The sequence below is a fragment of the Sarcophilus harrisii genome, chromosome 2 (genome assembly GCF_902635505.1).
Source record: "Sarcophilus harrisii chromosome 2, mSarHar1.11, whole genome shotgun sequence".
NCBI classification, from domain to species: domain Eukaryota; kingdom Metazoa; phylum Chordata; class Mammalia; order Dasyuromorphia; family Dasyuridae; genus Sarcophilus; species Sarcophilus harrisii.
The window spans coordinates 560,081,945-560,109,330 of record NC_045427.1 but is presented as its reverse complement, the minus strand read 5'-3'; the positions used below and the strand labels follow the sequence as shown (position 1 = coordinate 560,109,330).

Genomic DNA, 27,386 nt, shown 5'->3' with positions numbered 1-27,386 from the left:
CAAAGAAGCAGACCCATTGTCTATTGTACCTGTGGGAGGTTATGGTTGCCGGACTGGTCCATCTCATCTCATGTCACAAACCAAGACTCCATTTTGATATGTCTTCATCTGGGGTTTTTTAGGAGAAGAAGTGCGCCAATATCTTCAGCAATATCTGATGGGTCCTCGTGGACCTCCTGGAGCCGGTGGGGACGGGTTCCTACAGTCTCTGGACTATGAAGAGCTGACCAACCGCATCCTAAGCTACATGAGAAGTGAGTATTCTGTCCTCAGGGAGCCAGAGCACGGCTAAAGAATGGGGGTGATTTCCACTGCGAGCATCTCCAGAAACAGCCTGAGTCCATTCCTCTGCTCCATGTGGAGACTAAATGGAAGATGTAGATAACATTCACCAAAGAACAGGGCCTTGGCCACATAACAATTAGACCATCATCCCCAAAGTCTGGAGCCGGGTTGGGGATAAGGTTCAGGAAACAATTTAGGATCACAGGTTCATTTAAAAGGCTTCACTTGGGGAGGGGATCCATAAGCTTTGCCAGACTACTAACGGGGTCCATGACACAGAAACGGTGTAAGAATCTCTGCTGTACTTTCTTATCTATGAGACAGTGTGTTTCCATTAGCACTACCAGCGGAGCCAGAATGTCTGAGACTGAATATTGACTCTAATCGTTATTAACTGCGGAAATTCCTCTTAACCCTATAAGTCTAAAAGCCTCAGTTTCCTCAAGAATAAAAGAGAACAATATGTGTAGTACCTGCCTCATAGGGTTTTTTTTTTGTTGTTTTTTTTTTTTTATTTATTTAATAGCCTTTTATTTACAGGATACATACATGGGTAACTTCACAGCATTAACAACCGCCAAACCTCTTGTTCCAATTCTTCACCTCTTACCCCCCCCCTCCCCTAAATGGCAGGATGACCAGCAGATGCCAAACATATTAAAATATAAATTAGATACACAATAAGTATACATGACCAAAACATTATTTTGCTGTACAAAAAGAATCAGACTCTGAACTACTGTACAATTAGCCCGTGAAGGAAATCAAAAATGCAGGTGTGCATAAATATAGGGATTGGGAATTCAATGCAACGGTCTTTAGCCATCTCCCAGAGTTCTTTTTCTGGGTATAGCTAGTTCAGTTCATCACTGCTCCATTAGATGCCTCATAGGGTTTTAAGAAGTCTTCTGCAAACTCAAAGACACTCTGGAGTGTGTTGAAATGACTCTTTCCTGATTTCCCTTAACAGTTCCCGTTCCTGCCTCTCCTGCTTTCTTCTCCTTGTCTGATCAAAATAAGTCCCTGGTTTCCTTTTCCTAGGTTCTGGGATTAGTGTCGGACTCCCAGGTCCTCCGGGTCCGCCGGGTCTCCCAGGAACTTCCTACCAGGAGCTACTGTCTCTGCTCCGAGGTGAGATGAAACTTGGGATAAAAATCATCCTGAGACGGGCCGGGAGACGGCACCTCCCGGGTCACACCGCCTCATTCTTCCCCTTCGTTCCAGGATCTGAATTCGGCGGCATTGTGGGACCCCCTGGGCCCCCAGGACCCCCAGGACCTTCCGGCAACTCCTGGTCCAGCCTCAGTATGGAAGAACTTTCCTCCTACCTGCAGAGTAAGGGCTTGCGCGGGAGGACTGGGGGCGGGGGATTGGGGATGATGGAAGAAAGGAGGGAGGAGGGTTCCGCAGTCCTCGCGCTTCTCGCACTCTGATTTGCTCCTTGCCGCCCTCTCACGGGTTAGGCAGCGCAAGTTTCGCCCTCTGGAATTTTCCAGAAGAGAGAGGGGTTAGGAAGGTTGGATGCTGTGCCCATAGGAAGCGGCGCCTGAGCCTCACACGGGCCTCTAACGGGGCCTCCCTCAGGCCCATCTGCTCACACTGCACACATTCCGAGTTACACTCCTCCCCCACACACACACACAGACGGACTTCCAGGGCCTCCGGGCGGCCGCCGCGCGGAGGAGGGAAGGAGGCCCGGGCAGGGGCGGGGATTCTGGCCGTTTCGGCTAATACCTGGGGGGGAGGCGCGCCACCCCGTTCCCGCCCGCCGGTTCCCGGCCGTTCCCCCGGGCTCCGTCCTTTCTCCCGGGGAGCCCGCCCGCAGTGGGAGCGAGGCCCCCCTCCCTCACCGGGCTGTTCCGTCTCTCCCGTACTCCGACAGGCGCGGGCCTCTCCTCGGTCTCGGGCCCCCCGGGCCCCCCCCGGGCCTCCAGGCCCGCGCGGGCCTCCCGGGGTTTCCGCGGCCCTGGCAACCTACGCGACCGAGAACAGCGACAGCTTCCGGAGCGAGCTCATCAGCTACCTCACGAGTAGGTGCTTCCCGGCGCTCTCCCCGTTCTCGCCCTCCCGAAGTCGGCGTCCCCTCCCGGCCCGGCCCCCGCTGCTTGCACAGGGAACTGTCTCCCCGGGATAAGCCCCGGGCCCCAACTCACCCCCCCCCCGATTTCACATAAAAAAGCGCCCCCTCGGTCCGGTAACCCACCCAGGGGCCCGACGGAGCTGGGAGGCGAGCCCCGCTCCGAGTCCTCGGCGGCCTTGACGCGCCCTCCCTGAGCGCGAAGCTGCCCCTACCGCGGCGCTCCGTTTGCCAGGTCCGGATGTCCGGGCTTCATCGTGGGACCTCCGGGCCCCCGAGCCTCCGGTGCGGGCGGGGCTTGCCGCTCAGGGCCCTCCAGGGAGACAGTCGGCTAGGGGAGCGGCGGGCGGCTACTGACGGCCGGCCGGCGGCGCCGGCGCCCGCCTCACGGTTCTCGGCCAGCGGGCGTCCTCGCTGGCCTCCCTGGGGCTGGGAGGCTCAGCAGGGGCCGCCTAGGCGGGGGGCCGCCCTGCACGGAGGCGGCCCTTGGGCGGCCGGCCCCCGGCACCGGCGTGGGCCCTGGCAGGCGGAGCCTCGAGCCAGAGCCTCGCTGGGGATCTGGACTACAACGAGCTGGCCGTGCGGGTGTCGGAGAGTCTGCAGCGTGAGTGGGAGCCCCGGGCCCGGATCCCGGGCCCGCCCCGGGCCCAGGCCTTTGGAGGCGTGAGCCTCAGAGCCAGAGCCTATGGCAGCTCCCCGGCCACAGAGGCGGCCCGGGTCCCTGCACCGGGGGGTCCCTACACCGGGGGTCCCTGCACCGGGAGGTCCCTGCACTGGGGGCCCTGCACCGGGGGTCAGATCACCAGGTTAGGCTTCTTCAGGCCTAGGGTCATCACGTGCTAGTCAGTCTCATGCTTTTGGAGAAGTCCAGATGTTGGGACCCGAGACGAGTCCATTCCAGACCATTCTCCCCCTACAAAATGTGAGTTTCTCCTGAGGGAGCTCAGATGTCCTTTCCGTGGCTCACATATTTGTTTTGCAGGTCAGGGTCTGCTACAAGGTATGGCTTACACTGTGCAAGGACCTCCAGGCCAGCCTGGGCCCCAGGGCCCTCCCGGCATCAGCCAAGTATTTGCCACCTACAGCAATGTGACTGAGGACCTCATGGACTTCTTCCGAAGTAAGGGCTCTCCTAGCAAGAGCCCCAGGACTTCTCTGGGTGCAGATCCCTTCCCCCACCTTCCCCTACACCACATATCCCTCCTGCTCAGGACTGCTGGTTACTCGTCAGGTTCTGGAATCAGAAAACGTGCAAGCTTCCCCCGGCACCAGTGCTTCCTCCTTGCTCATGCCCAGTCTCCTCTGCCGAATGAAGGCACTAACAAGACCACTGACTTGGGATGACTTGTTTTACTTTGCTCTTTACCTCACTATAATCATGACAGTCAGTGCCTGTGCAATTTGTGTGTTTTTTTTCCATTTCTCCAACCAGGGCTTTGGGGGCAAAGCAAACACAACGGGTTTTGAGGCAAGGTGTTTTAAATCCTCATCATCCCGCCTAACTCCTATTTGAGCTAAAATCCATTACAAAACTTGCATTTCATGCCTTTACTAACATTCTCCAATACACCCTTGCTCATACTGAGGGAAACCATGCCTGTAGTTATCTCTGAGCAGGGGGTAGAGCCCCATCTGAGCCTCTTTCCTGTTTTCCTTTTTGTAGCCTATGGAACAATTCCAGGACCAAAGGGAGACACAGGGTTTCCAGGACCCAAAGGTAAGTATCAGTAGTGGGAGTGGACACTCACTCACCCTGTTTAAAAAAAAAAATGGCCAAACAGTTACTACTTTCAGTGGCTTTCCTGGAAATCTGATCATCCTTTTCCACCATTCTGAGACAAAAACGTATAAAGAAGACAAGACTTCTTTGCATTAACTGCTAATGTTACTACATGAAAACAACTTCCATTAACTCCATGAAATTCCTCTTACGGATTTACCCTTGGCCACTCCGGCACTAGGATTCATTTCATCTTCCAGGTGAAAGAGGACCAGCTGGTAATCCTGGCAGACCCGGACCTCCAGGCCCCAGAGGACAAAAAGGAGACAAGGGAGATAAAGGTAAATTCTAAGGGTGAATGGAACTTTTGGATGCAGTGAAGGAAACCAAAGTTCAAAATTTATTATCCTTTTAAAATGACTTGTTTTACCCTGAACAAAATCTACTGCCAGAATTTTTCTAATTTTGGTACATTTGGCCTAATTTTAACAAATGCACCTGATTAAAGAGACCTTTTTAAAAAGTTGAATTAAAAATGGGTTTGAAATTTCAACAGCAAATTTCAAAAAAGTTCTGTGGCAAGGAAGTCTCTGCAAAAGAAGTGTACAGTTCACTGAACATTAAGCACCTTCTATGTGAATGGTACTGTTTTAGGTACCATGACAAAAGGGTTTACTTACATCTTAATAAAGGGGATGTCTGTGCACAACCATGTACTCAAATATGATGCACAAGGAAGGTGCTAGGCAAAGGAGAGACAAAGTTCTATTAAAAAATCTGAAATTTCAAGTTAAAAAATCAAGGAGGCTGATCCAATGCAGGAAAGAAAATCTATTCTGACAAATTAGTAATACTGGCAACACAACTGCTACTGGTATCGGTTAGGAAGACCTGGGCTTGAGTCTTCCATGACACTTATTGGCAATTAAGATCCTGGAAGAGTTAATATTTCAAAGCCTTCAGGCAACTAAGATCTTCATTACTTTCTGATACCCCCCTACAGTTCCTCACCTTACCTAGACCTCCCTAAAACAAGGGAATCACAAATCTTAGTCCAAAAATAGTTTTGACCATCTTTGTGCATTCAACCCTGATGACAAATATACTCTTCCTAAGCCAATCTTCTCATGTGTTTTTCTCTTCCCAATTTCCAGGGGAACAAGTCTATGTCGGCAGGAGGAGGAGGAGAAGCATTGCTGTCAAACCATGAAGACAGACTCATTCAATATTAAAGCATGCTGAGCTCGTTCCTGGAGCAAGGGTGGGCTAAAAGCCTACTAGCTTCCTTTTAGGACATCTTAGTCAAACAACCAAATAGTCTGGGTCAAGAAATATAATAGTCTCATAATTTGAAATGGCCTCACTGCTGCTGACTTTGGCTCTCATGTAACAGCATGTGGATAATTCCTGAGGCTGGATAAACCTAAAGTAACATTTTGGGGACTTTGTTGCTCCTTAGCCCCGGGCTCACATTTAATAGCCACTTGGGAGTTTACAACAAACACTTCCCAAGTACCAATCAAGGGAAGTAATGGACTCAAATTATCTTGTGCATTTCAGTCATGATTCCAGGAATTCTTTACCTTTGCTTTGCCTTAACTTTTAACTGGTTTTGAGTTCAAGAGACAGCGAGTCTTCTTTCTTGAAGTAGTTCTTGGTGGTGGGTGGCTTCACAGCTTTGTCCCAGTTAACATGTCTAAAGTGTTTTGGGCTGTCCCCTGCCTGTGTTTCTATTTGCTCTCCCTAGTCAAAGAGGAGAGCTAAGGAAAATGGATCCACTTAAGTTACTGGGAAGACTAGAAAGCCACAGAATTCAATTCTCCTCTAGGAGGAGATACACAGTTAAGCAGGGTTTCCAATTTTTATTATTTCTTTTGAATACATTGTGTTTTTACTTGAACAAGAAAAAGTAACATATATTTGACTATCATCTGACACCAAACGTCTTATCTTCATTTCTATGAGCTGTTGTTAAGTTTTTAATACACTACATACAAAAAGAGGTGACCAAAGAGCTCATGGCGGAACTGGGGACCAGAGATACTAGACATTGAACAAATTGCTTCAGTTCCAAAATGCCTACCTACTTCTAACTATGGGGGGATGTGTGGGAAGCAGGGAGAACTGTCAGGATCAGATGAATTTAAGCACCTTTAAAACATTTTTAACTTTTAAAACATATCTGTATGTGGTCAAGTTGAAGTTGTTTCAATTGTTAATTTCCAATTAAAATGTATTAATTGTATACAATATAATTGCTGAATCTTATTGGTGAACAGGAAAAGTGAAACATAGACACTGTTCTATGTGTTGACTAAGCCCCAAACGTATTCAGAAATAACTTTAACTGTACCTTCCATATCATTACAACTAATCTGTAGTCTTTTAAACAAGGTTTTTATCTATAATCCCTTGGAACCCTGCTCCAATCTGAACATAACAGAAATAATCTGAAAGTTATCTGGAAGCTTTAACAACTTGAGAGTTAGCATGTAACATGATAAAAGAGCAATTAGAATCTTTGTAATTACTATGTTAATTTACTTGGGGATAAATGGGGAAGAAAGATTTAGGGCAGGTTTAGTTCAAGAAAAATACATATCCATCAAAGTTTCACTAAAATTAAAAGTCAAAATGGATACTAAGATTCAATACTATATATTAGCTTTTATATTTGGTCTCACTTAAAAGAGCATCAAACCTGCCAGCTGTTTACTACTGGTCCTTCCTTTGCACATCACCAGGTTAAACATAGGAAGTCATTTTTCTCTGCTGAGCTAGATGGTTTATATAGTATATAGACTGTCTGGTTTCTTAGAGACTAATTCAAGAATCTCCTGGAAAAAACATCATTATTCAGATCCATTAGACACTAGTCCTTGCAGTTATGTGCCATAAGAAGATTCAGTACAGCTAATCTATCTTCTTATATGCTGCTAACTTTGACTAAGATACAAATTGGACACTACTGCAAATTAGTTTTTATACAAGAAGACTTTGAGAACATATAAAAATTTTTAACAACCTGGGCTTTTTTGTGAAAGCAAGCTTTATTTCCAGATAAGATACACTTCAGCCTTTCCAAATACCACAAAATTTTGTGATCTTTACCAACAAACTGAGTCAATTTCCTTTACCTAACATGACCTGACAATTTTTACCTTGTTTTATTATACTAACATTTTCCCTAACTACTAAATTTGTTATAACAGAATATTCCCAAAGTATTCTCTTCTAAGCACCTAAAATTCAATTTTGATCTCAAATCATCATCAAAGACAAAAGATCTCAATTCTGAAAAAAAAAAAAAGAATACTTTAAAAACATAAAAACTCCATACAGTTATATATGACTTTTTTCTCTTCTTTTAAAGTATCCCTTAAGAAAAATAGATCCTTTGAATTATATAGCACATCAGAAAAGGAGAAAGGAATGGGAGGCAACAACTCTAGGTTCAAGAGCCAATTTTGCCACTTAATTACTTCTGAGACCTGGTCCAAGTCACATATCACTTTGAAACATAATGTTTATTGACTGCTGATTCATCTCTAAAGGTCTTAAGTTAAAGAGACAGGACTAGACTATCTAAGATCCCTTGGTTCTAGCTCTAATAATCTGAGAATCTGTGATATCCCAACTTACCAAGAAAAGCCATACAGCTTCTTTGTGTATGTGTAAGTGTGAATGCACATGCTTATAAACACACAGACTTAACAGGCACAGGAAAGGTTTAGTGCTAGCCACAAAAAGGCAGAGACATGATGCACAGGAAAGCCAATGGGCAGAAGGAAAAAAAACTTGAAGAGGAGGAAAAAACTCACTGGGCCATAAGATCATCAATAGTTGGAAAAAAAAGAATAAAGCAGCCAGTCTTAAATAGGATAATCTATTTAACAAAACACTACTTCCCCAAAATAGTTTTAAGAAATGACTTTATTTTAGTGTGTCAATCCCACAACTGCAAAAACATTTGCTCTCCAGTAGACAAGAGGCACAAACTGAAACAAGAGTTCTTTCTGAAAAACTTGAGGAGCCATGACATTGCAAGTCAGAACAGCATCACTACAGTTGCAGCCAACATTGAAACCGACAAGGTATTCTGCCTCAAGCTCAAGAGCAGAACTTTAAAGCTAGAGCAAAACCACTGCAACCATGGCAACAAGACACGTGGTTATTAGGTTGTTGGGCCTTGATCAGAAATAATTTTCATAAGACATGATTCCACTTCCTGTAAAGTTTCTTTTTCCTGAAAGGAGCTGATTTCTACTCTTAGAACTAGAACCATCTTCCCCTCTCAGTTCTAGATTTTCCTTTAAGCATATGCTTATCTACCAATAATCTGTATTTGACTCTTTCAGAAGAACCTTCTCTACTAAGCACTGTATGGTCTGGGAGAGAGCTATTAGCGAAAGTGGGTTTGGGAGATTATAAAAGGCAGTTTAAAACTTGCTGATACTTATAAAATTGGAGACCCCGCAATGAAATGGGCCTAATATGCCTGAGCGTTTTTGTGCTTAAGGAAAACACTACTTCTTAGAGGTAGCTGTGGTTCTGGTTTGTGTTTAATTAAATTTCAGCTTAACCTGTCAATAAGGTTTCAGGGAGATCATCATAATCAGCTGAATGGAAGCAAGCTGAATTTTCTGTTTACCCAACCTGTGGACTCCCCTGACACCACAGAAAAGGGTCAGAAAAAGCTTATTCACAAATTCACATGAGCGTAACTTAATTTAGCAATTTGCATCCTACTTATGGATCTAAAAGGCTAGGCAACATCTGGCACAACTAGCTTTCTGAGTTATACCTAAGAACATTAGGAGTGTGTTTCTGTGACACAGGAAAAACCTGAAGGATGTTTCAATAAGACTCTCTTTAATGAGTTTCATCATCTGTTTTACCAGAGCATCATAGAAAACAAGCCAAGAATAGTTATGACTATACACTGAGGCTTCAGAGAATTCCTTTCCTCACAGGAAAAAATATCCTCATCTTTGGCCTCAGACAGTTAACACTTTGTTACCCTGGGCAAGTTACTTAATCCCAAGTGCCTCACCCCCCCCCCCAAAAAAAAAAAAAAAAAAAAAAAGGGGCAAACAAAAACCCTATCTTTTATTTGAATGAAAAACTGAACTTTCCCGGCTAAACTCTAACAGTGGGTGAGAAGACAAGTGCTCAATTATAATTTTACATAACAAAAGATTTTTAAAAGGACCTTTATCAGTTTTCACTTTGAAATTAACATTTGATTCCAATATGTAATTCTCCATTCTTTCCCTAAATTGTGGAAAATGGTCATTCTTTAAGGCAGAGTTCACTCTGGAACATTGAATTTAGTAGAAAGGAAGATGCAAAGTAAGAGTGTTACAATCAGAATTGTGCTTTCTAACAACCAAACTTACCTAAGGTGTCAACCATCTCCTTTTTCAGCAATATGAACACAGAACTTCAAGGGAATATATCAAATATTTGGAGGAAAAGTTCCCAACATACTTAGCACACATGAACTATCAATTAAAGAATGAGATTCCCAATGTCCTGTACTAAGACTAAAACAAAAGTTCAGTGAACTGATACTTCCAAGGAAAAGTATATGAACATCTGTTTTCTTCCTCTACCTCTTACCATCATCCCCAATTCAAATAAATCAGTGAATACATTGGGCGTCATGATACTATAATATTTTTATGTTAACAATATAAACCATTTCCGTTTTCTTACTGAATATTAATTATTTTTATAAAGATGTAGCTTAAAAGCCCTTCCAAAACATTTTTCATCTCAGCATTTGAGAATAAGCTATTTTTAAAAGAGTTTTCCATACATAACACATTTGAGTGAAGATGATGTGTGAATTTACAACCAGTACATGATATATTTATATACTTATATATATATATATATATGTATATATGTACTTAAAAAAAAAAAAACTTGGCCAGAAATTAAGGCTAACTATAAAGTAGTCCAAGTAAATTATGCTTATCAAAAACATTAATTACAAAATTAAAATTTATCATGCATTTTTCAATCATTTAAACAACTGACAGAGTAAGCTTCGGCATCCAAAAGTTTTCAATCAAGTACAAGAGAATGAAATTGTTATTTACATTTCTTTTCCTTAACTCAACAGTGTTTAAAGGGAATTACACTCTTAGGAGTTTCACCAGCCTCCTATGTAATACAAGCCAGCAAGATAGAAAATGGGTTGTTGTTTTTTTTAATATTGAGTATCAAGATAGTGGGTTTCAAAATGACAGAAAACAAATACCATATACATACTTGTCTTTCACATACCATGGTACAGTTTAGAATACTGTCATGATATGATTCATACTTAAAATTCTAACCCTCAATAAAACTGACTCTGAAAAGTTCTTTAATAGCTATACTTATCACAAATTACATGATAAAAGTTTGACTTCATCCACTGCAAATCAAAGTAAATAATTTAAAATACATCTATCAACTTAAAACAAAATAAATTTTAACATGTAAGCAACCAAATTTCAAAACACACAAAAAAATTTCTAAAAACAATGGTCTAAATATTTAACTTAAATCTTTTTGAGTATTCTGAAAGTCTTCAAATATTTCTTTTTAGATTAATTTTGATCCCTCTGATTAAAAATATAATTCAGGATCTCTGAGTTTTAAATGAAGACTTTGGTTAAGTTGAGGGAGAAGCCATTTTAATTAGCCCAAATATATTAAAGAAAATGGGCTGTCCCTATTAAATTAAGCTGTGACTACTAAAATTATATACTCATTTTAGTTTGCAGAACTTCCAGATTTGTAAGAATAATGAACTCTTAGGTTTTTTTCACCTTTATATATTTTAGTGCAAAATATTTTTGAGTGAGAATTTCTGACAAATAGTAGTAGCAGCAAGATTTTTGAAACAGTAATATTAATGCTAAGGTTATTTTTCTCTCTCCTCCCCCAACCAGAAAAGAAAATCCTATTTTAGAAGTGAACAAATTTACATATTTCAGGCACTATATCAATGAAAGCACCTTCATTTATTAGATGGAATACCTATAATATGGTTATTTCAGACCAATTGCTGAAAAATGTTTGTCTTTTGAAAGGGTTTGTTACTGAATTTAACAATTAAAAACATAATAAATTCTTTCATTAAACAAACATACTGAGTTGTTTATATGTCCTTTTTTATGAAAACTGATTCACCACAAGAAATCCCAAACTCTAGATAGTAGAGTTTCAACTGTGGAATTTAGTCATCATGGAGAACTAAGTTCAGTTAAAAAAGATATTAATGAACAATGTTTTGTGTTACAACTTTTCTGCAACTTCAAACATTATTTCTCTAACACTTTTATGAGTAATTTAATGTCTAAATGATAAAGATGTTTTTTAGTCTAACATAAAAAAACATCTTAAGAAATAACTAAGACACCACACTGCACCACAGAGCAATCAGTGTCTGCCCTAGTTACCTTCTCCACCTCTGCCATTATATTCTGAAAAAAGCAAACAAAAAAAGCCCACTTAAACAGTGGTACAGATGATTGTCTTCATGAATTCTTGGATGTAAGTTGTAGATCTTAGTGTGGCAAATGATGAAGAGAAGCAAATTTAAAAAAAAACAAAGACCAATCCCAATCACACTTTCTGGAGTTATGATCCAGTGGAGTGCAGGCTAGGAATTGGATAGAATTTGGAGATGCGACTCTGAGTTGAAGGGTTAAGGCATTCAGACTCCCCAGTCATTTTAAAGAATACTTCTTGTTCTTGAAGCTTCCTTGCAAATTCTTCCTCCAGTGTCTGGTAGGAGTAGAAGGGAAGAATACGAGAAAATAAGCAGAAGAGTAGACAGAAGAAAAGAAAGTTGCTATATAAAATGATTTTAAATAGGATTTGCTCTTAATAATAATGAAAATATTCTCAACCTCAGAACATTTCTAGTCCCATCCCTCTAAATCCTTGTGCTTTCTGCTGCAGTCTGCGACTGCCTCAGGTAGAATATAAAAGAAACATTTGTCACTCTGGAATCTCCAGAGAATATAAAGTATTACTGCTTTCTTGCTCTTACTTAGGAGTCCAGAATAATATGAAACTATTAATTCACATTGGCAAGCCAAGTTTGACCAGCTTCCTTACTCCTGAATAGGTTCTGAAGAGGATGGAACTAGCTAAAAGGCATCTTTTGATATCAAAAATTTTCCCCACAAGGCCAAATTCAATCCTTCTAATTTTATGTAACATCATAGTCCCAAAGAAGGAAAAAAAAACAACAGAAAATCACTTTCCAATTGCAAAATTATAAAGATATTTAATTCAAGTCTGTTCTAACTAAATGATGGAAGACTCAATGTCTTTGGAGTCATCTTTTGACATATATATAAGTGTATATATATATATATGGAAAATTCAACTCTACTAAAATTTTTTTAAAATTCTTATGAAAGTACCTTTGAATGAAGACAAGATAAATACCTACCAAAATATGCTAGCTAAATTGAGTTGTTTTTTTAAAACAGCAATGTGATAAGTTTTTGGAAGAATAAAGAAAACAGAAATTTTTATGAGCCATTTATTGAGATTCTTATTTTCTGTAATGATTATCAAAATGCTGCTAATTTGACTTCAAATTTTCTTGTACTAAGTTGTATAGATTTGAAATAGTGCCTTTTAATCTCTCTCTTTTTTTAAAGTTACCTTTTTCCTGGGTCTCAATTTTTCTCTCCACTCCTTTAGTTCTTGACCATGCTCTTCATCTAATTCCTTTAGTTTCTGAGTCTCATGTTCAACCAATAGATGACATTTTTCATTCTGATAATACAGGGGGAAAAAAAAGTGTGTATGTGTGTGTATACACACACCGGGGGGGGGAGGTGGGGGGGGGAAAGGGAAGAGAGGGGGGGGGGGGGGGTAAGTAACCCTAATTCATTTATTCATTTCAGTGCATTTTTTCAGGAACAAGATAATTTCTTTAAAAACTTATCAATTTAGTAATCACTAAAAATATAAGCAGATAAAATATATAAAGTAACAAATAAATTTAACCCTTATCACTTAGTAAAGTAGAACCAAACAAATTAACAAACAAGTGGGGAAAATGCTTTGTTCATTATCTCTTTCCTGATCTATATGAAGTTCTTTTACTTTTGGCTTTCCTCCCTTTTTCCCTCTTTTGAATAAATACAAATGTAATCAACTAATCACACTTTCAATCACTTCACATAAATAAAAGGCATAAAATAATTTGAAAAAAATTATCATTTTTATAATGCAATAATATTGTATCATTAATATACCAGAATTTTATTCAGTCATACCCTAGTCACTCACTTCAACAGGTTGTTCCCAATTTTTTGCATCTTCAAAATCTGATTACTTATTTAAGATTGGACATCACACACAAATAGATTTGTAAAAATTTCTTTTAAAATGTTCATCCAGATTCAGAAAATGAAACCTGGCCAAAATTAAGTTTTTCTGGCTTAAAAGTCAGATCAGTTATTTACTACATATATTAAAAAATGATACTGAGTAAATTCTAGTTTTTTGCTCTTTTTTCTTTAGAAAACTTATAAACCTAAGAATTTAGAAGGCAATTTTGTATATGCTTTACCACTGAGACCAGATGCCAAAATTAGTAACCATTGTAAACCATTTCAACTCAACAAATATTTACTGGATGCCTATAACAGGCATAACATATTACAAGAACTATAAATATCAAGTGATGTAGTAGGACAGCAACATACTTAAGGTCGGAATTAAAGAGAATCTTCTCTAAAATGCTCCTTTAAAATTTCAGACACTATATCCCTAAAAATATTTCTAATCAGCCTTTTCAAAAATATAAAAATAAATTAATTCCTATCAAAATGACATTCAGAAAAATTTGTATTTAAAAGTATAACAATGCTTCTGGCTGGTTCAATTATGAATACATGTTTTGCGTTTTCTGCAATATAACATATAAAAATAAAATGTCAATGAAAAAGAAATCAAATAATAAAGGCTTATTTTTAAATTTTAAGAATACTTTAATTATTTTGCAGTTGGGCAATGTGATGCTGAAATGATGTGCTTTACAAATGAGTCTATATAAACAAGTGATTAAATATCATGAACAATTTATTTTAGGGACCGTATGGCTAACCTGTAGTTGATGTAGTTCTCGGACATTAGCTTCACACTGCAACTGAAGGTCCCGCATCTGATTTTCATGCTTTTGATGCTGAGCCATCCTTTCGTTTTTTTGTCTCTTTTCTTCTTGAGCAGCAAACTAAAAGATAAAACAAGCTGGGATGTAAAACAGGAGATGAGAAGCATCTTAATTTATTGAATGTCTATTTAAGGATTTTAACTTAATAGATTAAACTGAAATTTTTAAGTTAAAATAAACTAAAACTAGACAAAATTATTACAGTAATTTATTTTTCAACTTACAATACTCTATTTTGTCAATATGTCTAAGTGTTAGAAATGAGCTGCTTCATCTAAATAAAGCAGGAAAGAAAGGCAACTCATATCTAAAAACTTCCTTTCTTCCCACATAAGGCCTGAAAAGAAGAGAGCTTCCTCTTTATTTAGCCCTGTGATCAGAATATCTGGGAGATACAAGACTAAATTTAACTTAACAGCTTGTAAAATTTCAAATGCAAAACAACAATTGAGAAGACATGTGAGTCTTCACTAAATAACTAAATAGTTTCTTTCTCGCAGCTTCATGCTCTAAGAACAATAATGAAAATTTTGCTTTCTCAACTGCAAAATAGGATTCAGACTGAAAATATCTCTCCACAGCTTTTTTCTACATATCAAGGTTTTGAAAAATCTTCTGTTTATATATCCCACAGTCTGCTGTTATGGGACCTGAGTGGGTATATAGATGAGAAAGTCAGTAGTTTTTTCAGTAGAATCACAGCAAGTCACTATTTAAATTTGAGCAATTTAGTACAGCTTTATCATTATTCCCAAGATTTTTATAGTTCTGGGATTACAGATGAGATCAATCTAGTTCAAGAGCTGGGATGGGGCAGGAAGATAGGGGCACCCTTCTTTAAATAAAACCAGCCCCAAGAAATTGATTACAGCATTATATGTATCCCTATTTTGTTTGTGTATCTCATTAGGCTAAAGGTATGAAATGTGTATCAATAATACTATGATTTGCCTTTCAAAACTAGTTTAATTTTTTAAAAAGTCTATTTGAAGCAAAAAATTTAGCTCCTTGCCTGTTTAATTTTGTCACGGTCCTGGTCTGGAGTGCCTGTTGAATTGATTCTCAAACTCTTCTTAAACATGGCCATCCGAGTCTTGGCTTCACTACGCTGGATCTTAGGTAGTCTTGCTCTTTCTTGAGTCTGTCTGTTTTTTAATTCTTCAATAAGCCGTTGATTATATCTCTGCATTTGTTCAGTTTCCTACAAGAGTTTTAAATAAAATCTACTGATATAAAAACAATATAATATAGCAACTTTAACTTTAGGTATTTAGTATTCACATAGCATCTTTTAGAAATTACATCCTTAAACATAATGTATAACTAAAAATAATATACCTATAATCTTACTAACATATTAAAACTGAAATTAAATATTCCTTTTATTTCCATTGAATAGGTCTTAAAACTACATAATCAGAACTGCCTTTGTGCCCATTTAATTTTCCTGTCTCATAAGCATTAATAGTCTTAGTGAATTATACTAAACAAAAGATATCTAAGATTTCTCTCCATTTCCAATCCATATTGCAATTACCAACAGATTAATTTTCCTACAGAAACATATGTCACTCTCCTATTCATAATCTTCAATAGTATCCTGTTACCTACAGGATAAAATTCAAAATTTGTTTACCTGGAATTCAAGATACCCCACAATAGTCCTTAGATCAGATCTTTTTTGCCTCATCTTTCACCATTCCTCTATACTTTATACCTGATGAGTCATATTGTCTCTACATCCTCAGTTTCCTGTCTCTTCAGTCATGTAGAATGTCCTCCTCACCAGAAAACTGTATTATCAAAATCCTAACCACTTGTCAAGATTCTGGATTAGTACCAATTTGTCATGAAACCTCTTTCACTCCCAGGAGAAGAGATTCCCTTCCCTCAAGGCAGCTACACAGTACAGCAGATAGAACAGTCAGAAAGGCAGACCCTTACTAATTAATTGTATGACCTTGGTCAAGTTACTTTAACCTCTGTTTGTCTCAGTTTTCTCATTTATAAAATGGCATTAATAAGAGCACTTACTTCACAGGGTTATTGTGAAAATTAAATGAGATAATATTTGTAAAGTAACACAATGCCTGGCACGTAGGAGACATTATATAAATGCTTATCCTTCCCAGCCTCCCTCCGAGATACTTACTCTACAGCACTCTGTACAATTCATAATCTCACAGTGCCTAGTGCGCAAGGAGTGAGAGATAAAAATGAAAAGACAGAACCATCTCTGCCTCTAAGCACCTAGGGAGAAAAGAAAGGTAGAGGGGCAGCTAGCTGGGGTAGTGGATAGAGTACCAGCCCTTAAGTCAGGAGGACCTGAGTTCAAATCTGGTCTCAGACACTTAATACTTCCTAGTTGTGCGACCCTGGAAGTCACTTAACCCCAACTACCTCAACGGGGGCAGGGGGCAGGGGGGGGGGGGGGGGGGGAGAGAAAGAAGGTAGAAAATGCATGCAGCTAAGTAATTACAAAGTAAATTCAAAATAATTTCAGAAGAAAGGACACTAGCAATTAAGGGGGCAGAAGAACTGGGCAAGTCTCAAAGAGAAGACTGCACTTGTGCTGAGCCTTGACTATCGCTCTAGCAGTTTGTGCCAAAAAGGGATAAGAAAACAAAGAAACTAGAGACTAATGAGAAGGCTCCTGTTGAGGGATGAAGACAAAGTGAGAGATGAGAAAGAAGGAAATATGAGATGCTGTGCAAGTAAAATCATAAGGACTTGACAACTGATTGGATGGAGATAATGAGAGAAGAGGCCACAAACTTCAGCAAGTAAAAAGACAAGGGCAATATTTGGCAACAAATATAATTACTGCCTTGGACATCAGTTTGAGTTTCCTTTCAGACAACCAATTTAAAATGTTCAATACATAATGCAGGAATGGAGTGCAGAAGAGAGACTAGAGCTGGATATACAAATCTGGAGTCCTCTGCATAGACAGCAAAATTTATTATGGGTAATAATCCAGCAAAGACTGAAAAGGAAGCTTCAGAAAAGTATGGCAAGTTCTATGAGAGAGCAGTGTTATAGAACCCATGGAGAAAAAACTAGTCAATGCTTCAAACACTGCAGGAAAAAGCCAAGGATGAGCAAGGAGAAAAGATTTAGTAATTAAGAGATCATGGGTAACCTTCAAAAAAATACTTTCAGTTAGAAAACCAGATTGCAAAGGGTGAGAAATAAGTGAGAAGAGACAATAAGGATGAAAAAAAAGTTTGACTGTAAAAGGAAGAAGAGATCAAAGATGACAATTTGATGGCTTCAAGTGAAGGCTTTTTAAGGATGGAGAAGCGCTGGATATATTTGTAAGTAGCCAAGTAGCAGACAAGAAGCTAATAGAAAGACTGAAGGGGATGAATGTGGAGTAAAGTCAAATCCAAAAGAGGGATTGATCTTGGCAAAGAAAAGAGCTACTTCTTAGTTAAAGAAAAGAGCAAAGGAGAAAAGAATGACAGAAGAGATTTAAGATATTTGAGATGTAAAATAGTGGGAAATAGGGAGCTGTCCATAAATGGTATTGTTTTTATGTCTTCTATTCTCTAAAGGGCTAAAACTGCATACCATCATGTAATATGTCTAAATTAGGTTTCTAAATTGTACTTCTTAAGGGGAAAAACCTTATTTATTTCTTAACCCACCAGTGCTGTAAAAATAGATGGTTTAACAATTTTTTTAAAAGCTGGTTTCATTAATTTTTTTAAAAAAGTGAATCTGACTCAATTTAATCTGCCTTAGAATGTATGCACATAAAATCCCTACTTAACAGCAAAATAATGTTTTGGTCATGTATACTTATTGTGTATCTAAGTTATATTTTAATATATTTAACATCTACTGGTCATCCTGCCATTTAGGGGGGGGGGGGGGGGGGGTAAGAGGTGAAAAATTGGAACAAGAGGTTTGGCAATTGTTAATGCTGTAAAGTTACCCATGTATATATCCTGTAAATAAAAGGCTATTAAATAAAAAAAATAAAATAAAATAAAATCCCTACTTAAATCAAATATAAAAGCTACATTTTAATCTAATAATAGAAAATCTGCCTAACTAAAAATCTTCCAGGTAATAGATACTTAAGAAACATGAAAAATCAGATTGTTCTTCCATAAAATCTTGATCTTTTGGAGTGAAATGAAAACAAAACAAATTTTTCTTCCTAACCTGTCTTTGCTTTTCTTTCAACTCAGTCACTTAAAAAATGTATTTTTTCCCCCATCAAAAAGAACTGTCTTTCCAACAGGATGATTTCAGAAAGGCCTGGAGAGACTTACACGAACTGATGCTGAGTGAAATGAGCAGGACCAGGAGATCATTATATACTTCAACAACAATACTAGATGATGACCAGTTCTGATGGATCAGGCCATCCTCAGCAACGAGATCAACCAAATCACTTCTAATGGAGCAGTAATGAACTGAACTAGCTATACCCAGAAAAAGAACTCTGGGAGATGACTAAAAACCATTACATTGAATTCCCAATCCCTATATTTATGCACACCTGCATTTTTGATTTCCTTCACAAGCTAATTGTACAATAATTCAGAGTCTGATTCTTTTTGTACAGCAAAATAATGTTTTGGTCATGTATACTTACTGTGTATCTAAGTTATATTTTAATATATTTAACATCTACTGGTCATCCTGCCATTTAGGGGAGGGGGTGGGGGGGGTAAGAGGTGAAAAATTGGAACAAGAGGTTTGGCAATTGTTAATGCTGTAAAGTTACCCATGTATATATCCTGTAAATAAAAGGCTATTAAATAAAAAAAAAAAAAAAGAACTGTCTTTAAAGACAAAATCTTTACTTCCCTACTTCTGCCAAAGTATACAGTGACCATCAAAAATTAGGCACAAAATAACCTGAGTTACTACAACACAGTTATAATGCTTTAAGTAAAAGTAATTATAAATGGATATTTATTTAGCCTTTTTCCTGTTTAAAATTAGTAATAATAATAAAAATAAGCTAATTGATCAAATTCTCTTTCTAGTAGGACCTAAGCACAAGTCCTCATTTTCATACTCTGAACAGAGTCTAAGAAGTCACTATAATGAAGCAAAATGAACATTTTATTTAAAAAAGCCAACTACATATTTCAATTAGCTGCCATTTTTATGATTTTAAGATATATAGTTTTTACAACCCTGATCACAATATAGTTAACTACTCTACAATTCTACAAAGAAATGTGTTAGGATACTAGACAGTAAGAACAAAAAGATAACCTGAAATGTGGCTGTTAGAAAATCTAAGCTGGCACACATGACTAACATGAAGAAATTGTATCATGTTATAGTGTGAAGAAGAATGAAAAATGACAATAACAATCAAAATGGAAAGAAAAAACTAACCTATATGTTGTGTAATTATAATGAAAAAGTTTAGTCCCAAAAAAGAAATTTCTTAAAATGCATTTTTCTCCCTTCTTTGAAGAAATGAGGGTCAAGAGCATAGAACAGTGGTCAGATTCAATTGATCTTTTACTTAGGTTTGCTGTTTTGCTTTTTCTCACTCTTTTTTATAAAGGATGATTCAATAGACAAGCAGAAAAGGCCATAATTGGAAATTAAGATGATGCAAAATCAAAAGATATCAACATAAATGTAAAAAAGAAAAAGAAAATAAAGTGGACAATCTCCTCACAATAATTCCCTTCTTTACTCCCTCAATTGTAAAATGGGTTATAATAACAGTGTATCTACCTAACCTCTCAGATTTACTGTTAAAGATCAAATAAGATAATATCTGTGAAGCACTTAGCACTGTGCCTGGCACATAAAAGGTACTTAATGATGTTTGTTCTCTTCCCTCCTAGATTATAAATAAATATTCAAAAGCCCTAAAAATACTATAATGCAAAAAGAAACAAAGAATATCAGTCTTTTCACTAACCTTTTCATGGCGCTTAAGTAGTTGATGCCTTTGCATGAAATACTGATCCTTGAGTTGTTGTTTAAGCAGTTGATGTTTTTCTTGTAAATGTCGTTCCTCAAGTTCCCAAATAGCAGCTTCGCGTGCTAGAAGAAAACAATTTTCAGAAATGTGCTTTTGATTTTTTCCCTTAATACATTCTTGTTTTCTCATTTTAATATCAACCTAAAATATGTATTCTATTTCTAATAGTTATGTACACTTATATTATTATATAGTGCACTTACGTGCACTATATAAAGTACAAATGAAAAATTACCAAAATTGTATAGATAGTAGCAATTTATTACTTCTTTCCATCCTGTTCTAATTTTCTATGAACAGTTAGCTAATGCCCTCCAAAATTCCACTTAGGTAAATTAATGAGAAAGTAGTATAATAGTTAAATGTTTAGAGGAAATAAGTATTTCTATTTCCATCCCATTATATAATCATGAAATACATCCAAAAGTATAAGATATTGAAGGAACCCAACACCACTAATGAAAGTTTCTGACTGTACCTAGCTAACTTTAAAGAAGCTAATTTCTCACTTTGGTTTTCAATTTGCATAAAAAATTCCAAATCTAACAATATTTCTAAAAATAAAAGGGGGAGGGTCCTCCTTTCTTCTTTTTATCCTTTCTTTTCTCTAAAAAGAACAATATTGATCTATTTACCCCATAAATTATTTTTAATATTGTTATTGCTACTACTTTCACATATATAAGCTGCATGTTTCTACATACCTCTCATGAGCTGCTGTTTATTATTTAGACATTCTCGCTCAATGTTAGCTAATTCTGCCTTCTGCTGTTGGATGATCTTTTTCAATGATCCATCTAATTCCTGTTGTTGCTTCTGAACAAATTCTTGTTCCTAACAGATACAGGCAAAAATCTCTTAATAACTACTTTGTGAGTATACTAGTACATCTGTATATATTAATGTTTAAACAAGAGGCCCAGATCATTATCATACACATCACCAAAATGCTCAAGATTTTTTAAATGTGTAATTATCCAATTTTTAGATAATCAGAAAGAAAAGTAAAATGGTTATTCTATATATCATTCTAAACTCAAAACTAAGGACAATGCACACACCAGAAATTTACACACAATAATAATTGCAACAATCACAATAACAATTACACAGACTACTATTACACTAACATTTTGCTTCTAGAAGTGGTACAAAGTATACTACAGAAAATAAGAAAAAATAGGCAATGTCTCTTAGAAAGATGGTTTACACATCTAATTTTTTTAAGCCAAATTTTAAAACTTTTTTCCCTGGAAAAAGCAATGGTTAGCAAGAAAATAATTATATTAGTCTTGGATAAAGATACCTTTTAGACATGTGCCAAGAATGATGATTTGAGGCCCACATCATTCCTGAAGAATTATGAAGAAAGAACAAGATTAAGGGTTACTTGCCCTCAATCAACAAATGAAAAACATTGTAATTTTACAACATTACCATAGGCTTTGGCTTTTAGGTGGATTTCAAATTATTTAATCTCAAAAAAGCTATGCTAAATTATAATATCATGTAGATTTGGGTATCTGTTGGATTGATTATTAAATGATTATGCCAGAGGATGCTCAAAAAAGGAGGGCAAATCCACAGTTACATTAAACATTCAATGATCAATTGACTTCATCTCTTCTTTAAGAGACCAGATCACTTGTGATCTAGACCCCAAGATTTAAGACTGAATCTTTCCACACACAAACCCCCCCCCCACACACACAAAATCTTCCTGTTCACATGAAAACAGATATGAACTCCTAAATCAAATATGCCCCTTGGATCAAGGGTAGTCCAAATATGACATGGATTTTGGATCTAGAATCTAGATTCACAGAATTTCAGCCAAAATCAGACCATACATGGTTGAAGGTGTAGGGATTAGGGGATGAGGTTGTCTTGGTTAACAAAATTCACTAGTAGGTAAAATAGATCATTTTGGCTGCATAAAATTTTTTAAATTTCCACAAATATAAGCAATGAAATGAAGATTAAAAGAAAAGCAGCAAACTGGGTGGGATAGGAAAAAAATCTTTGCTGTAAGTTTTCTGATAAGGGTCTCATTTCTAATTTATGAGAATTGAGTTGATTTTTTAAGAATAAGAGCCATAAGGAACTGGAAACTGAGTGGATATCCATCAGTTGGGGAATGGCTGGATAAGTGGATGAGCAGCCTGATTTCAGAAAAGCCTGGAAAGACTTGCATGAACTGATGCTAAGGGAAGTGAGTAGAACCAAGAGAACAATATACAGAGCAACAACAAGATCATATAAAGATCAACTGTGATGAACTTGGTTCCTTTGAACTGATGCAAAAAAAGGCTTCCTTTTATGTCTTTCCTTCTCCCTTTAGGCTGTAAGCTCTTCAAGGACAAGGGCTATTTTCCTTTTTTCATATTGGTATCATGTTTGCCTCAAACTGAGAAAGACCTTAGCTTAAAGGTCTCCAACTGCATCCAGAGTCATCCCACCATAGGTTTAGATCAGTATGACTTATACTTTGCCATTGAGTTCAGACGCTCCAGTGGAGAGAGAAGCTGGTGACTTTGTCTAGCTCTTCTTCACTTAAATCTAATTCACTTGAAAGTCATGGCATCATCTTCCTAATCCTTTTCAAAAATGAAAAACAGTTCTTAGCTCAGTGCCTGGCACATAGTAGGTGCTTAATAAATGTTTGCTGACTAGATAAATAAAACATTTTAGATTTTTTAAATTATGGGAAAACCCATGTGTCCAGTTACATAGTCAAGAAAATAAGTTGTCTCTCTATTCATATAATCACATTAGGTTTCCATGTAGACATTATTTATTAATAAAGTTATGTCAGCTTGGAGAGAGTTCTCTAGTGCCATGTCAAAGGGATCATTTTTGGACTTTTTTTCAAAATTTAATGTTTTGAATAAATATATAGAAGGCAAATTTATCACAATTACCAATGACATAAAACTAGGAAAAGTGCTAACCAGTATAATGAATGGCATAATATACTAAAATCAAGAGTCAAAATCAACAGAGATAAAAGTAAAGTTCCAAATTTAAGCTAAAAATTATACTGAGAATATGATGGGAAACACATGGATCATAATATGTAAAAATGACAGGAAAAGATAATGATAAATGTTGGAAGGGATGTCGGAAAACTGGGACACTAGTGGAATTATGAAAAGATCCAACCATTCGGGAGAGCAATTTGGAGCTATGCCCAAAGGGCCATAAAACTGTGCAAACCCTTTGATGCAGCAGCATTTCTACTGAGCTGATATCCCAAGGAGATCATAAAAAAGGGAAAAGGACCTACATGTACAAAAATGTTTGTGGCAGCCCTCTTTGTAGTGGTAAGAAACTGGAAATGGAGTAGATGCCCATCAGTTGGAGAATGGCTACAGAAAGTAATGGTATGTGAATGTTATGCAATATTATTGTTCTATAATAAATGATGAGCAGGTTGATTTCAAAAAAGTCTGGAAAGACTTACATGAACTGATACTAAGAGAAATGAACAGAACGAGAAGAACACTGTACACAGTAACAACAAGATTATGCATTGATCAATTCTGATGGATGTGGCTCTTTTCAACACTGAGGTCACTCAGGTCAATTTCAATGGTCTTGTAATAGAGAAGCCATCAGCATCCAAAAAGAGGACTATGGGGATTGAATGTGAATCACAACATAGTATTTTCACTTTTGTTGTTCTTTGCTTGTTTGTTTTTTCTATCCACCCCTCCCCCCTTTTGATTTGATTTTTCTTGTGCAGAATCATAAATGTGGAAAATTTTTTTTTAATTGCACATGTTTAACTTACATCAGACTGCTTAATGTTTTGGGGAGAGAAAAATTTGGAATACAGGGTTTTACAAGGATGGATGTTGAAAATTATCTTTGCATGTATTTTGAAAAATAAAAGATTATTTTTTTTAAATTTCTTTGAAACATTCATTTATAAAGTCAAATAGTTATACTAATGCTACAGTAAATATGTTGTAGCTTTTCTCTCTTTGACAACAAAATCAGGGTATGTTTTAAAAGATTTTATGCATGTAACTTAACAAAAACAATTTCAAAGTTTACCATAAGTTAGGAATCCTAAGCTGCATTCCTCATAGTAGAGACTGAATTATCTATAATCACTCACCTGACTTATCTGTTATTCAAGTTTTATCAGTAAAAATGAGGATTTAATCCCTTACTAATAAATTTGTCAGAAATAAATCAATGTTCATAATGTACATTTGAATCCCAGATTAGGGATGCAATTCAACTATGAAGTATATAACAGTACAATAAAATGAAATGCAGTAAATTTTATCTACTTATGAACTTGTTTATCTTGGTAAAGCCCTGAGGGTAATTCATCCAATATAGAAGATTCTTCAGAGAAACAAGGAAGACAAAACTATAATAAGGTAGAGGGATTCGTTTAAAGAAGTTCCCAGAATTGGTTCTCAAATGTAAAGAAAACAACTTTAAAACAAAAAAAGATGGGGGGAGAGAGGAGGGAAGGAATCAATAATTTCAAGTAGAATTATGTAATTTACCAACTCCCTAACAGAAAAAGAAAAGTTAACTTTCTTAAATAACAAAAGGACAGTCAAGGCAAGAATAACCACAGAATCTCAGCATAAGTTATTCCACAGTCTTTTTTTAAGGATAGATGGATTTCGTTGAGAAAAAAACAATCAAAAGAAAGATAACATCTAAAGAATCTGAGTTAGTGATTTAAAATATAATACCACCGAAGAAAAGCAAAGTATTGACACATTAAAAAAACAAAATAAACCTTGATTTAAAAACAAAGTATTCTCAGAACAAGACTTGTCCCACCCTTACAAAATTATTTATGTTTACATTGAAAGAAAAGCCTTAGAGATTAAAAACACAACTTGTTAATAAATATTAGCAAAAAATAAATATTAGCTCTGTATAATAGATATTTTACCTATTTCTTACAGACATTTTGTGGCTTTACTGAAGTACAAACTGAAATATATGGACATGATCAGAAAAGTAATGAGAGAAAAAAACATTCATATTTTCATTATTCTGTTAAAAAAAACTCTAAGATTCCTATAACTGAAAAATAATTAAAAGATAAGCCTTGTTTTCTGAAAAATCAAATTGCATTCTTTTCACTACTGCTATAAAAATCAAATATCAAAAACAAATACTGTAGGATGAAATTAGTTGGTAACTTTTTTCTGGAGGCTATGAGAAAGAAAAGAGCTTAGATGAAATTGCATTGCTAATTTATATATCATATGGATGTTATAATTTGGACTACTGTATGACTGGATAAACAGGAAAAAGAGGAAAATGGCATAAACGTGCCATTTTAAAATTTTTGGATTTTACACTGGCTTTTCTGACCACACCCATACTTTAAAATACAGAATACAAAATGACACTTCACACAAGGAAAAAATAGCCACAGCACCCAACTGCTCACATGTGCATAATTTATAACTTTAACAGTAACATTTTTTTCTTACTTATGAGACAAAAATCATTAATGATTAAGTTAAACCTGAGGCAGAATGGGGTAGTGTCAAGCACAATGAATTAGAAATTGGGGAAACCTATGCGCAAGTTCCACTTCAGCAACTGATGATTGATATGATTTTAAGTTTTCTTTATATCTTGACATTTAGAACAGTGCCTGGCACAAGGGAACTGCTTAATATTTACTGACTGTCTATGCCTCAGTTTACTTAACTCTAAAATGGGAATAATATTTTCCCAAAATAAAATGATTATGAAAGATCAAATGTACATAAAAGTATTCTGAAAAATCAATTACTAATATAAAGTATTATTAAAGGTAATTTTTCTTAGTTTTCACTAAGGAAACCTATAGTGAAATTAGTGACAAGCACATGTGAGTCAAAGAAAAAAGGGAAAAAAATCAGAGGTAGCCATCCTTTAGGCTATTTAGGACTTACATCCTGCATTTTGGCGTTGAAGAGTGTACAAGATGACAACTGAAAAGACTGAATCATAACCTGAGCAACACCCTGTGAATCAGAATACAACGCACCTCCTAGGTGAGAACATTAAAGAAAAAAATGGCCTGAAAATATATCAGCAATACAAATGGTTTCATATGGCCTTGAGAAAAAAATGTGACCTCACTAGATTTCAGTTTCTTCACCTGTAAAACGAAGGTATTGAATGTCTTAATCTCTCAAGTCCTTTCCAACTCAATGATTTTCATACTTTTATGACCACTATCTAATGCTGAGCATAGAAAGAAATATCTCTTTATGGCTGGTTGTATGATTCAGAATATATTCCAAAAGCAAATTTAAATGATAATTAGATTATTCACTGTTTTCTATTCTCTATACCTCTCCAATTCAATATTTCTGATAACTGAAAACTGACTATTCTCAATTATGTATCAGAAGAGGCACAGAAGGGGAATTCATCCATTAGGCAAGTAATGATGACTGATAACATCTCTTCCAAGCTCCAGGATTCTGTGACTCTGTGACTAATTTCTCTATCCTTACTTCTAAACAGAAGGCAATCAAAATTAAAGAAATGACCTATCTAAATCATCTATCCTTATTACTATATAATATCTAGAGCAAGAGGCCTAGATTTCATCATCTATAGGAGAGAAAATAGTGTTTCTCTTCCAGACTACTAGATAACTTACACTTCATATTCAACCTAACAGAGGAGCTACTTACTCGGTTAAACTAAATATAGATACTTGATATATTTTCTAATACTGCTTGGATTTTGAAAAAACTCTATAGAAACAATGACAGTTTTCTAGACATAATTTCAAAGACTTAAGTTTTACTTATCTCTACTGCACAGCTATATCAATATTTTTTGAAAAACAGGAATTACTGTATAAATTAAACTTCTGTGATATTTAATGTGCAGATCACATATGTATGATTACTTGGCAGCTGTTTTCTAGAATTTACTTTTCTTAATGATATTCCAAACATTCAACATAATTTCACATTAACTTAATTCTAAACATTAGCATGAACTTTTATACAACAAAATGTCCTCGGGATAAATCGATAAAGAATTATTAGTTGCAGTTAAAATATATCCCTTCACAAACAAGTTTATTAAGCTGTGAGAATAACACTGCTTTCTGTTTTTAGTAGCATTAAGCTGCTGCTGT

The 27,386-nt window shown here is 36.6% G+C and overlaps 2 protein-coding genes across 3 annotated transcripts in view; one reads left to right on the top strand and one right to left on the bottom strand.

The window, feature by feature from the left end:
• Nucleotides 1-6,069, top strand: part of COL17A1 (collagen type XVII alpha 1 chain) — a 60,693-nt gene extending 54,624 nt beyond the window's left edge. Inside the window, 11 exon segments of the mRNA XM_031949355.1 lie at nucleotides 123-254; nucleotides 1,327-1,416; nucleotides 1,510-1,620; nucleotides 2,168-2,202; nucleotides 2,204-2,315; nucleotides 2,598-2,704; nucleotides 2,819-2,966; nucleotides 3,345-3,482; nucleotides 4,026-4,079; nucleotides 4,343-4,423; nucleotides 5,237-6,069. Of these exon segments, the coding sequence (XP_031805215.1) occupies nucleotides 123-254; nucleotides 1,327-1,416; nucleotides 1,510-1,620; nucleotides 2,168-2,202; nucleotides 2,204-2,315; nucleotides 2,598-2,704; nucleotides 2,819-2,966; nucleotides 3,345-3,482; nucleotides 4,026-4,079; nucleotides 4,343-4,423; nucleotides 5,237-5,292 (1,064 nt within the window). The 3' untranslated portion in view covers nucleotides 5,293-6,069.
• Nucleotides 6,070-7,113: 1,044 nt separating this feature from the next.
• SLK (STE20 like kinase) overlaps nucleotides 7,114-27,386 on the bottom strand; it is a 71,205-nt gene continuing 50,932 nt past the window's right edge. Inside the window, exons 14-19 of one of the 2 annotated variants that reach the window (XM_003755403.4) lie at nucleotides 20,956-21,085; nucleotides 20,189-20,313; nucleotides 15,293-15,481; nucleotides 14,215-14,340; nucleotides 12,762-12,875; nucleotides 7,114-11,867 (exon numbers count right to left, since the gene is read on the bottom strand). In XM_003755403.4, coding sequence (XP_003755451.1) covers nucleotides 11,721-11,867; nucleotides 12,762-12,875; nucleotides 14,215-14,340; nucleotides 15,293-15,481; nucleotides 20,189-20,313; nucleotides 20,956-21,085 — 831 coding nt within the window. In that variant the 3' untranslated portion in view covers nucleotides 7,114-11,720. The remainder of the gene's footprint in view (nucleotides 11,868-12,761; nucleotides 12,876-14,214; nucleotides 14,341-15,292; nucleotides 15,482-20,188; nucleotides 20,314-20,955; nucleotides 21,086-27,386) is intronic. The other variant, XM_003755404.4, reaches the window with a different exon arrangement.